The sequence below is a fragment of the Phaseolus vulgaris genome, chromosome 1 (genome assembly GCF_051622355.1).
Source record: "Phaseolus vulgaris cultivar YP4 chromosome 1, ASM5162235v1, whole genome shotgun sequence".
Classification (NCBI taxonomy): Eukaryota; Viridiplantae; Streptophyta; class Magnoliopsida; order Fabales; family Fabaceae; genus Phaseolus; species Phaseolus vulgaris.
The window spans coordinates 47,138,389-47,151,718 of NC_143498.1; the positions used below are offsets into that span (position 1 = coordinate 47,138,389).

Sequence of the window (13,330 nt, forward strand, 5' to 3'; positions counted from 1 at the left end):
AAAAGGCCAAAATATGGGCTGGCGTGAACGGAAAGGCCGATGGAAATTGGCACGCACAACAAAGCATGACAGTGAAAGATTGCGCAGCAACAGCACAAAACAACACATGAATGGTACCGCGGTTCATTGTAGACTAGACTAGCTTGCTTGCCTGCAGGAATTAGCGCATCCCACTTATCGGCGTATCCCGGAATCGGTTTTTCTGTTCAAAAAGTGCAAGCTGATACGATCAGATAAGATAAGAAGAGAGCAAAAAAAAAAAAAAAAAGTTGTAACTAATTCGCAAATGGCAATCGTGACCGTCGATTACGTTGACCGATGAATATAAAAAAGACGCGATTCGCACTTGCCATCCCCATTGGCATCGCCAGCGCACACATCAAATCAAACAGCCGCAAACCCTTAGTCTCTTCTTCTCGTTGGCGTGCCCTCTGATCCGTGCTGGCAGAGAAGCCATTTCTGGACCTTCCAAACCCTAACAGAGTCACGAAGTCAATTGCGATGTGATGATCGTGCACACGTGACTCTACACGCCACGATGATGAACACATCGAACGGCATGATGGCACCGTCGTCTTCGTCGGGAACGGTACAGTCGCCGGGACTCAAAACTTATTTCAAAACTCTTGAAGGAAGATATAAGCTTCAGTACGAGAAGACTCACCCTTCTGGTCTTCTTCATTACGCCCATGGAAAAACCGTTACTCAGGTTTGCTGTAAACCTGACTTAATTCTCTTTGCGATGATGCTTGATGCTCGTGTTGCTATTGCTTGTGGTTTTTTTGTCTTAGGGTTGTAAAGACTCGCTTTCTTCATTGTTTATCATTTGTAATATTATAATCTATCTTTTTACATTTTTTTTCTTAATTTCTGTTTTGATGCATTTCTAGGAGTTTCCTTGATATTCATTATATTTTATAATCTTGACTCATGCGAGTTCTGATTTTCTCTTCTAAATTCAACCGTGGCGATGTTTTTAGGGGAATGTTGGCATTTTTGGGATGGGTAATTGACCTTGGCATTCAATTCCACATGTTATTTTATTGTCTTTTAGCTATTATTTTGTAATGGTTTCGGGGAATTCTGTAATGCTTTCTCTTTCGTTACTATTTATTGAGTCAAAATGGTGCTTGTCTTGGCTTATGAGTGTGCAATGTTGGTTTGATGAACGATTAGGTAACCCTGGCACATCTCAAGGACAAGCCTGCACCTTCTACACCAACTGCGCCGTCTTCAAGTTTCAGTGCAAGCAGTGGGGTACGGTCTGCGGCCGCTCGATTATTGGGAGGAAGCAACGGAAGCCGGGCACTTAGTTTTGTTGGAGGCAACGGTGGCAGCAAGAGTAATGGAGGGAACGGTAGGATTGGTTCCATTGGAGCCTCGAGTACAAGTAATTCAATGGCTAATCCAAATTTTGATGGGAAAGGGACGTATCTGATATTCAACGTCGGTGATGCAATTTTCATTAGCGATTTGAATTCTCAGGACAAGGTATATTATTATTTGGACTTTGATGGTTTTTAAGAATTTTGGATTTGCTTCATGAGATGTTTCTCTGTTGCGTGTAGGACCCCATAAAGTCTATTCACTTCAGTAACTCGAATCCAGTGTGCCATGCGTTTGATCAGGATTCTAAGGATGGGCATGATTTGCTCATTGGTTTGAACTCTGGCGATGGTAAATAAATCTTTGCTAAAATTTAACTTTTCATATTTTGAGGAAAATTTAAGCTTTATGAATTTATTGTTACTGTGTATTATTGTAGTCTACTCAGTGTCACTGAGACAGCAACTACAGGATGTTGGTAAAAAGCTTGTTGGGGCACAGCATTACAACAAAGACGGTTCAGTCAATAACAGGCAAGATATGATTATTCTGTTCGTTGTGCTGTTTTAATTACGAGTGCTAATTTTTCTCAGAATTGTTGAATGACTTAATCTGCAAGAACTCCTTTTCTTTATGCAAAGAGTACAACGTAATTGGAATTGCATACAATTTTGAATTTTGAGTGCTACAGTGTGCTGATTCAATGAGGAGGGAGAGATTCATTCTCGAATGTTGATTCTAACTCAACCTTATATGCAACAAACATTTTTTCTTTAGAAATCTCTGGGTATTGATTGAGCTCGTAGTGTCAGTTTTCAAGAATAGATTATAAATTTATAAGAAACGAATAGTTGTTAATAGATTGTTCAAATTAGATAATTTATATACTTTGACTGTGTCACTCTGTAATCAAAATGATCAAGTTATAGGTCGTGCTAGTTGCTAATTTAATGAGTGTTCTAAGGACTCTGGTTAAGGAAGACTTGCTATATCTATTAAATGCTTTGAATTACTTAACAATTAAGTTTTCTTAATTTGTTTTTTGATATAATAAATACTTTCCTTTTCATCAAAATACTTTCTAATTTTGTTTCCTAAACTAGTCACATAAGGCCACTCATTAGAATTCACGCAAGGTTATTTATTGTTCATGTTGTTGTGGTTGCCAATATTGCAATTGCCTATTACGTTGTTTACTTGCTCATTATCACTCATTTATCCCGATTCCTTCCAATCGAGTCCATTTTAAGAGTAGATGGAAGGTTTTTGTTATGATTTCTTTTAAACCTTTTTTGTACAGGATGATATTCTGAAAACTAAGAAGGATAATATTTCAGTTTGTGAAAACTTGTTGGGATGTGCATAATTTTTTGTTTGAATGTCTTGGTGAACGGTGATTTGTCTGTTATGAAGGTTTGATACAATCCTGATCCCAAGGCTCAGGTACCATGTCGTTTAATGTGGTTGGAAGCATGGTTGTTAAACTAAAGTGTCAACTCATGAACTTGTTCACTAGCTCACACCTGCAAATTGAGTTGACTTGATTGTAAAATCATTTCTTGGTGAACTCGGAGGTGAGATCACTTAAAATTCCGAGTCCATGTGGGAGTTGATGAGTCCACCTCACATCCATTTTAGAATGTGCAGCACCGTGTAGTTTCTCAAAGCAGTATTGCCTGTTATGTCGCACTTGGCTCAGCACATTTTGCACCCTACGTCTTGAGTATCCCTTACTATTAGTTCTTAGTTCTTGCTGCTACTGCTGCTGTTTAGTTGTTGTACTGCTGCTAGATATTTCTCTGCCATTTTTGCTAGTTGCCTCATTGCTGATGCTGCTAGCTGTTTCATTGTTGCTTGATCTATGAGAAAAGTGCACCACGGAACATAGAACCCTAATGCTAAATGGCACTAAATTGTTTTTCTCTCCTGTAGCAACTTTTGGTTTTTTTGGAACTCACAGACTTCCTTTTGGATGCACAATACCAATTAAGTTTTGGTAGCCTTACACATTTAAGTTTCTAATTTCTTCTAATAAAAGTTTAGAGAAATAAAGAAATCAAGATTTAGACCAAAATTCTAATTTCTAATCTAGTTACAATGTAATCCAATTATTATCTCATTTTATTTTCTAATCAAATTTAATTTAAGATATTTTTTAAATCAACATATTTTTGGGAAACTTATATATTTTTACTTGAGAAATTTTAAATAATAAGTTTATCTCTTTCTGATGTGTTATTATGAATATTTGAATATTATAAACTATGATATGGTATTCTGTTTATATAATTTCTTTTTATAGGTTATTAATATTAGTTGTTATACTAGGTGAACTTATGAGTTGACTCTGAGTTAAGTTTATGGAGGCTCCACAAGTCTACTTAAACTCTCAAGTTTGACAACATTGAGTAGAAGCATGCTTATGAGATATTAGTTTCATTAGAATTTTAATTATTTACCTTTCCTTGATGTATAACTGAATGGTGATTGAGCAACTTTCTAAACATCTATGTTCATTTTTTACAATTTGAGAATTCTTTTTGTCCTATCCTTGCCATCTCTATCTGTTCTTTAAATTTCGACCAGAAATAATTAAAAATTATAAATATAAAAATTGATAATTGATTATGTCTAATCATTTTTATGATAAGTATTATGGTCAAGGATTTATTCGTTTAGATTGTTTGATCTCTTTTTGAATAGGGGTGCTAGTAAAATCCTGTAGATTAGTTGGCCAAAAAAATGTTCTGAAATGAGCCAAACATGAGAACATGGTTTTCACAGTCAGTGGAAAAGTTTGTTTAATGGTATGCACGAATATTACTGGTTTGTCTGAAATGTATTACTTTTACTGGGTAAAGTATGTGAATGCTGATATGTAGTTGACTTCAGTGATTGTAATGCTTTGCATTAATGGGATAGCAAAGTTAGAGATCAATATCTGAATTGTGAGTTGTTATAATTGTATGGCTAACTTCTAGAGCTTTAATTTAATGTGGTGGAATGTTATGCCGAAAGATGCTGATTGGAACACTTAATTGGTGCATTTTGAATCGAACAGTCGTTGTACATGTATTGCTTGGGTGCCTGGAGGTGATGGTGCTTTCGTTGTTTCTCATTCTGATGGTAATTTGTACGTGTATGAGAAGGTAAGTCTCAATTGTCAATAGAGAATCTTATTTTATGGTTCACTTATGATGTGGTATTTCTTATAGTAAGTTAAGAAGATATGTAGCTTTTCTTTCCCATTTCAGAACAAAGATGGTGCTGGTGATTCTTCTTTTCCAGTTGTAAAAGATCAAACTCAATTTTCTGTTGCCCATGCACGTTACAGTAAGGTATTAATTTTAATGGCGTTTTGATTTCTAAATAACTTACTGATATAAAACTTACTTTTTTCCCCTTTTGGTCTAAGTATCTATATATTTTATTTTTCTTTAGTAAATTCAGCCTATATCACTTGTTAGTAATGACTGCTTAGTTCTTGTAGAATTTTGCAACTTTCTCACTAAATACTTGATTGGCCATACTATTAATACATCCAAGGCATAATTAGTTTTTGGATGATATAAACTCTACACCTTGCAGTTCTGGAGAATTGGTCACACTTTTATATCTATCCTTTTTTTTAAATATCGATTTTGCAGAGTAATCCGATAGCCAGATGGCATATATGTCAGGGTTCAATTAACAGTATTTCCTTCTCAATGGATGGAGCATACCTGGCAACTGGTGGACGAGATGGTATATTTTTTCTATCAAATGTTATCCTCACAGCATGAAATATCTACTCATTTCCATGTCCTTAGAAAGATAACATCTCAATTTTATTTTACATACTGCGTCCAGGTTATTTGCGAGTGTTTGATTACTCAAAAGAACACCTTATATGCGGCGGGAAAAGTTATTACGGTGCTTTGTTATGTTGTGCGTGGAGGTTAGTCATGCTTGGCTCTAGTCAATTAATTAATGAAATTGGCAATTGTGGATCTGTTCCTATTTCTTTTGTTTGCCTCTTACTTTAGAGCTTATAAAATAGCAATACTTTTTTTACTTTACCTTTTTTTATTGATTCTTATTTTTTGTATGCAATTTCTTAACTAAAAATATGCTTTGACAGCATGGATGGAAAGTATATTTTGACGGGAGGGGAAGATGATTTAGTTCAAGTTTGGAGCATGGAAGATCGCAAGGTTGTGGCATGGGGTGAGGGACATAATTCATGGGTAAGTTGCGCGTTAATTTCTAGCAGTGACAACTTTTGCTGTATAGGGCTTATTTTGATTCGCTTCAAATGCTGTGATCAGGTCAGTGGAGTTGCTTTCGATTCATATTGGTCATCACCAAATTCAAATGACAATGGAGAGACCGTTATGTATCGTTTTGGTTCTGTTGGTCAGGTACTGAGAAAAATGTTTTCATTCTAGATTTTACTTTTCCTTTGTGTATCTTTTCACTCAATGTAAAACGTGTAGATATTCCTAACTTGGTTCTTTGTGTAGCCTTTTTGTTCTACTTCAAAAATTTCCTCATGATTTTGCCCTCTTAGCCTCTGTTACTATTGACAGTTTTAAAACAAGATTGATGTATCTGCTTGCTTAGAAATTGCAGATTGCTATACAGTTTTGGTTTCAAATATTTTGATAGTGGCACTGGAGTAATTATTCAGATTCAGTAATGGGTTTGTAACTAGAAATTTTGGTGTCAGGATACACAATTGCTTCTATGGGACCTGGAAATGGACGAGATTGTAGTGCCGTTGAGGCGGCCAGCTGGTGGATCCCCAACTTACAGTACTGGAAGCCAGTCATCACACTGGGACAATATTGTCCCATTGGGTACCTTGCAAGCTGCTCCCAGTATGCGGGATGTTCCAAAAATATCTCCGTTGGTTGCTCACCGTGTGCATACTGAACCACTCTCTGGCTTGATATTTACCCAGGAATCTGTACTTACTGCCTGTCGGGAAGGGCACATTAAAGTCTGGATGAGGCCAGGGGCAGGGGCTGCTTCTGAGACCCAATCAAGCAACTCTGATAACTTGTTAGTAATAGCACCCAGTCTCAAGGAGAAGCCTTCACTCTCAACCAAGATCACTAATTCTGCCTACAAACAATGACTCAGACTGTTTGGTCCAACTTCTTTTTAACTTTTCTTCTCCTTAAAAGGAAAAGCTGGGCCAAACAACATTTATATACAAGTTATTAAATTTTTAAGGAACTTATTTTATAGTGTACATCTCTTAAAAAAAGTAGTTTTAGAAAAAAGCTACTTGGAGCAAACGAGCTTATCTTATGCGGAGCTTTTTTTTGTTAAGCCTCATCTCTCGGTTATATTTATCCTTTCTCTTTTCTTTTCTTCTCTTTTCTAAAACATAATTTTGGATTGCTTTGTCATTTCTTTGTGGTGCTTCATTTTATTGAGGCCCATGAATCTTGCCTCTTTTCTTTTTTAATTTCTTTTTCTAAAACAATCTTAAAATTCACAACGACAACTCATTTTTTAATTTCCTTTCTAGAACCATCTAAAATTTCACTCACTTTTTAATCAGAGAATTCCTTTCACTAATCCTTTAGTCAAAGGAGGCTTTTGATACTCTTCTAATCTGACGTTTATTGTTTTTTCAATATTTATATATTAGTTTCAAATTAATAAATTTTTATTTAACTAGTATTAATAAGATTTCTTTTCGGTTTTCGGACAAAAATTTGCTTACTTTTTTTTATGAGCCAAAAAATTTGCTTAACATCTATGTATTCATTACAAATTATTTATTAAGCTTGCTTAATGTACTTTAATATTATTGAATCATATTTAAACGAAGGTAAGCTTTTCAAGAAAATGACCTTTCTCCTTGATGCACTCAATACTAGGTATGAGTCTTTTGTCTTGCACCCATCCTCGTCAGGAAATATATATATATATATATATATATATATATATATATATATATATATATTACCCCAATTGACGCCACTTAACACTTCAAATAACACTCAATCTCACTTCTCTATGTTATATAAGTACTTAACACTTCAAATAAACCTCAATCTCACTTCTCTCTGTTATATAAATACTTATGCGGGATTTAACAGAAATTAGCAATTTAAAGACATTCTAAAAAACATTAGAACTAAATTAATTTTTTTTTAAATTACTGTACTAAATTAATATTAATCCTAAATTTATACATACAAGCCGTGCATTAATAGGCTGGGAACTAAACTATAAAGTTTTTGCCACGTGCCAAGTGCAATGAAGAAACAGAAATATATATATATATATATATATATATATATATAATAGGCTACTTCTTTAATTATTATTTTTAATTGAATAATTTTACCTTTTAATAAATAAAAAATATTTATTTATTTATTTTATCAAATTAATTAATTAATTTTTATTTTAAAATAATTAAATAGGTTATAAGTCTCTTCACAAGTCAGATTGGTAAGATGAGATGAATCATAAACACCATTAATTATTTGTTGACATAATGGTTAAGGATTATGTGTTCACGTCTTTTCCAAGATAATCCTTTAATCTAAAAGGTTGGCATAGGATTAAAACTGAAACAAAATAAATGGATTAAAACTTGTATTCTCATATAATTGTTTTCCTTTTAATGTCCAAGGAATCGAAAAAATAAATTTCAGATTTTAATTACTAAGTTATTCTAAAATCTCATTTTAATTTAATTTCTTTCATTAATATTTGTAACAATAAAATAGTGTATTATCTATATTTTTCTTGTTCCATCCTTAATAACCAAATAAGATCTTTCCTCTCCTCCCCTTCAATCAAATAAAGGGACTTTTTTTTTGTCTTTTAGCAGCACCCCTTCTCTTTTCTTTTTCTCTCATCTCTTCTATTAAAATTCTCTTGTTTAACTAATGGCTATGTTGGTGTTGAATCAGAGGTTCGATGCTTGTCTAGCTGACTATCTAAACGAACATGACAAATTTATCTAACGAAGTCTAGATGCAAGTTTTATGAGAATTGGAAAAAAATTATTATCTGCAAAATAGAGTACGAAAAGAACCAACCCACTAATGAAATACAATGATCTTTTATATAGAAAATCAAGAGCATCTTTAGAGCAAAGACAAACCAACATAAATCTAGATGGTTTAACGGAAACATTAATTAATCATTGAAATTTATATTAAAAGGTGTGAAGGTGTTAAAGCAATGAGCTTGATCTCGTAAGTATTAAGATTGTTGTCAACTATAAAAGAAAATAGTATGATATATACTTGTGACATTTGAAGTGATGAGATGTTAGGTGCATGTTGCATGACTTCTTAAGAGTAAGATAGTAAGCATACCTCTGCAACTGATGTAGAAGAAAACCAATGCTGAAAGAACCATATAATTATAATGACAAATTATATGTTTTACTGGGTTAAATTTGGGTACCTTATTAGCCTTCACAAACAATTTTTTGGAACAGAAGTAAGATGCATGTCAAAAGAAACAAGAAGTCTGATAGTACAGTGAAATCCATATTTATAATAGAGCTAATATCTAGCAATTTGTGTACATATGTTAGCGCACAAAAGCAAAACCTTGATGATCATAGATCAGTGTATGGAGGCATATGCATTGATAACACAGCATCACTGTTTTGGTGACAGTATTTAGCAGAAAAGAACGGCGAAATCTTGCTGCAATCATTGGAGCTGGAAAAGAGTATAAAGGGTAATCAGAAAAAGAGAGAAGACAAATGGCATAAAAAGTTTCAAGTAGACATGTTTCAGCCTTTCTGGTTTTTTAAGGTGTGGCACAAAAGTAAAAAAGTCGTGATATATTAACACTCCAAACAGTGTAAACACTTTACACTTTACACTCTAATAAATTAATATTAGAGTGTTTATGGTGTTAAAAGAAACTTTTCTCTCAAAATAAAAGGTTAAGTGAGATTGATGCTAACTAACTTCTGTGACAGCGTTAAAAAAAAAAAAACGCGCAAAGAACCTACCCCCCTCCACCACTGTTCTTTTTTTTTTTTTTTTCTCTTTCTCTCTCTCTTTCTATATTCTCTTCTCTCCCTCTCTCTTAATTTTCTCTCTCGATCTTCATCTATTTTATAATCTGATCAGACCACGTTGTAGCTGGCGAGTTAAGAAACATTTCTATCCGATCAGATTTTTAAACAAAGTAAGTTTATTTTTACTCTAAATATCTTTTGTTCTCTGTTTTTCCTTAGAATTTAGTTATTAATTTTAGTGGAGTCAGTTGAGAAGTTTAATCCTCTCAACTTATTCTATTATATATTTTTTTTTCTGTTTGGATAACTTGCATTAGACTCATAAATCTTGAAGCTTATCCAGACTGTGGAGAATAAAATTTTAGAAGTTGCTTGGAAAGCAAACAATTGAGGTAAGGGAAACTAAATTTAATTTTTAATAGCACCTTAAGATAGAAGATCTGAATGCGGAAGGGACGTGGTCCCAATATTCAATTTTTCTTGCAAGGATGTTGTGTGTTTATATATTAGGTTGTTTGTTTATATATTATTTAAATTTGTAAAAATATTATATTTTGATGGTTTAATATTTAAGTGTTGTTTTTTTTATGTTAATTACACTTTTGAATATTGTGGATCACTTTTTGAATGATATTGTATGACAGAATGGTATAGAATTGAATTCATACATTTGGGATAATGTATGGATTGATGTTTGTTGTGTATTAAGTATTGATGCTTATGTGATAAGAGATCTCTGAGCTTCACTGATGATCTAAGTCACATAGATTAAGATATCAAGTTGTGAGAAGCTGATGGGGGAGTTTATGCACACCGTGACATATGAGATGCACAGCTTGGGTTGTATTAAACTTACCCTGATCCTTTCTGTTAGATTCGCTGGTAATCTTTAGATCAGGTGTTAGTCTCTGGTAGAACTTACTTAATACGGGTCTTCCGGAAGACGTTGTTTGTTGAATATTCTGAATGTGTAGATTCATGTGAGATCTATGTGATCGTTTTATTGTTGAGATTTGAAGAAGATTGAATAATTTGATAAATTGATCATGTAACTTGGTTTTCTCTTTTGATTTAATTGTGTATATTATAAAATTCTATTTTCACTAGCTTACCCTTGCTTTTCTTGTTGTGTTTGAATTGCGATGACTGTACTACGTACAAGAGCAGATGATCTTACAGGTGTTTGAGGATCTGAGTTGATTTTGAAACTTAGATTGTAATATGTGTTCTAATCATGTATTAGGAATGTTTTGAAAAACTTTATGCTTGTATAGAAATATGTAGAACCTGTATTGTAATAGTTAGATGTTATTCACTCCTTTTATTTTATATCATTTTGCCATTTCGAATGGAAAAAATTTATGCAAAAGGGAGAAAAAGAAAGGAACATGGTTTATCCACAATTTGATTTTTTTTATAGGAAAAATATCATTTTTAATATATTAACTAAATTTTAGTGATTTTTTTATAAATTTTAGTTAATGGTTAAAAATATATTAGAGTAGTTTCTTGTTATAAAAATATTTATAGGACTCAAATTTATAATATAAGAGTAGATTGAAAATTTTGGAAAAACATTTCAAAAATTAAAATTAAAATTTGAAATTATAGTTTTTACAAACCAAATTTCAATCATCTTCCAAATGACATTTTTCCATTTCCGTTCATTATCATCCGAATAAAAAATATTCTCAAAAATTGAATTCCCATAAATTAAATTTTAAGAGTATTTTTTTTTTAAAAAAAAAAACTGAGAAATTGATTTGTTGGGAACGGAATTCTTACCATGACACAAAAATTAGTGTTATTGAGAGAAATAAAATGCAAATGGTGTTATTGAGGAAAATAATACCCAAATGAAAGCTACTAAGCCGGAAAAAAATATATAATGATGAGGTCATGATTTATACATTATTTTCTAATAAAAAATAATTTTTGTAACATATAAATACTGTCTTACATAATCATTTATAATACATACCTTATCTGTTTGGTGGGCTATGCAGAAAAATAAATTTGTTTTAAATTTAAGAAAGCTATGTGTAGTAAAAAGGAACGAGAAGTTTGAAGTATTTTAAAAAGAACAATTATATAAGCTTGTGTATTTTACAAATAATGTTTACTGTTAAATATATAAAGTTTTATTATAATTAAAACTTGTAATAAATAAATATTTTAAACGCATAAAATATATTTCCTGATTTTTAATAATTATTTATATTGTGATTTTGATTATTGCTATTTTGTAATATTAAAGTTAAAGTAATAAACAAAAATATTGAAATGATACATTAAAAAATATAAAAAATTATCATTAAAAAAATATAAAAATGGTTGCTTTTAGAAACTAAGAGTTAAAAGTAATTTTGTTTAAAATTATTATTCTAAATATCTATATATATATATATATATATATAAAGCAAAATGTAACTTAAAAATAATTTCCTTTATTGGCTATACATCTAATATTAACTGGGATCAAAATATTATCCGGTTCATTTTAGAACTAAAGGGATTTAATTGAATATTTCACCACTCATTTTCTTAATTATGTATGTTTTTCAATATTTTATTTAAATAAAATACATACTAATGATAAAAATTCATATTTTGAAAATATATTTTGAAGGGGATTTCTATTAAATAGGATCTTCATTGGTTTATGATGATCTCTAAATGCACTTAGGTTTTTTTTATTACTATTATATTTTCTTCTTATAATGTGATGATAATTTTATTAATTTCAAACATACTACAATATTCATTAAAGTATAATATTTTAGACATTTGCTATTATAGTGGTAGTACCAAATTTCATGCACAATGTTTAATTTTATATTAATTACTGTAAAAGTGTTTAATTTTTATATTAATTATTATTAAGATCTTTTAATGTATTTGTTTTTTTTCTACATTGGTCAAATGTGTTCGGTTGACCCGGACACTTAGGTCCGCCATCTTAACCCACTTAGTTTACTAAAGCTAAATGATTAAGTTGAGCCCAAATAATGATAGAACCCAATAACACAATAACACATCAAGTGGTGATAGCTTTAAGGTATTTTAATAAGATAGTTAAAATAAAAACAACAACTAAATTAGCTAAAGCAAATGTGGTTACTCTTAAATTCATTTAGAGATAAAGTTTTACCCGCATCCCTAAAATAAGGGGATACATTAACAAAATATTTTTATGTTTGTTAAACTCCTGAAAAGAGGTTTACAAAGAATACTATAAAAGGGGCTCGAGACCTCCTCAGTAAAGATAAATTCAATATGGTGATACTATACCCAATACAGATACATGATATTTAGATACGGATAGTTATATGCTCTCACTGACTTCATCGACGGAGTGTAATCAACCGATGAAGCTCTCCTCACTATGAATTATTAGCATCCTAAAGTGGCAAAAAAAAAATTCAAGCCCAGAATCCACCACCAAAATTCGATCCAGGCGGTGAGCACAAACAGTATGATATTTTTTCCCCTAAAATGTGATGATTACTATAAAGTACATAAATCCGAGATAAAAGGTAGATGAGATAGATTAAAATCAAATGGTAACACTAAAATGTTACCCTCTTAAATAAAGTTATACCTTGTTTATTAGTTATAATTTTTATCTAATGATAAACATTCATGAGTTAAGTTAAGGTCACAAAATTAATTTTAACATAAGTAAAAAGACTTTTATATTTGAAAACAACTCCTTAATATAATTTAAACTTAGTACAAATTAAAATGATAACCAAAAGGTGAACAACAAAATCTAGATCCAAGCCTCCATGAAATAAATAATTTTATCATTGCTTGAAAACTGAATGAATACCTCAATAAAAAAAACCTCTTTTTAGTTCCTTCATTGTTGCATTTCAAAGCAATCCATATCTAAAACCATCTTTTTTATAGTATAACTGTTCAAGTGAAAACAATGCATAAATAAATATTAATATATTACATAAAAAAACACATAAAAGAGAATAAATGGAGGAGACAACTATAGTAAGT

The 13,330-nt window shown here is 31.4% G+C and overlaps 1 protein-coding gene across 2 annotated transcripts; it reads left to right on the plus strand.

Annotated features, from left to right (window-relative positions):
* Window positions 1–268: 268 nt before the first annotated feature.
* Window positions 269–6,642, plus strand: LOC137814446 (putative catabolite repression protein creC). Of its 2 annotated transcripts, none has more exons than XM_090304206.1 (11): window positions 269–709; window positions 1,177–1,491; window positions 1,569–1,677; window positions 1,766–1,859; window positions 4,388–4,475; window positions 4,562–4,664; window positions 4,974–5,070; window positions 5,176–5,263; window positions 5,447–5,552; window positions 5,634–5,726; window positions 6,035–6,642. In XM_090304206.1, exons 4-11 carry the CDS (start codon window positions 1,799–1,801, stop codon window positions 6,443–6,445), a joined length of 1,047 nt encoding a protein of 348 aa, XP_090160332.1. In that variant the 5' UTR covers window positions 269–709; window positions 1,177–1,491; window positions 1,569–1,677; window positions 1,766–1,798; the 3' UTR covers window positions 6,446–6,642. The 2 variants fall into 2 exon arrangements, with proteins under 2 accessions (XP_090160332.1, XP_068473305.1); XM_068617204.2 differs by having other exon boundaries at window positions 4,581–4,664.
* Window positions 6,643–13,330: the final 6,688 nt, after the last annotated feature.

Bases quoted from the DNA above. Each gene is read 5' to 3' on its own strand.
- LOC137814446 (XM_068617204.2), top strand. From the start codon at position 539: ATGATGAACACATCGAACGGCATGATGGCACCGTCGTCTTCGTCGGGA. The intron at 5,071-5,175 runs GTATATTTTTTC...TACTGCGTCCAG, and splicing joins GGCAACTGGTGGACGAGATG to GTTATTTGCGAGTGTTTGAT. The intron at 5,553-5,633 runs GTAAGTTGCGCG...TGCTGTGATCAG, and splicing joins GTGAGGGACATAATTCATGG to GTCAGTGGAGTTGCTTTCGA.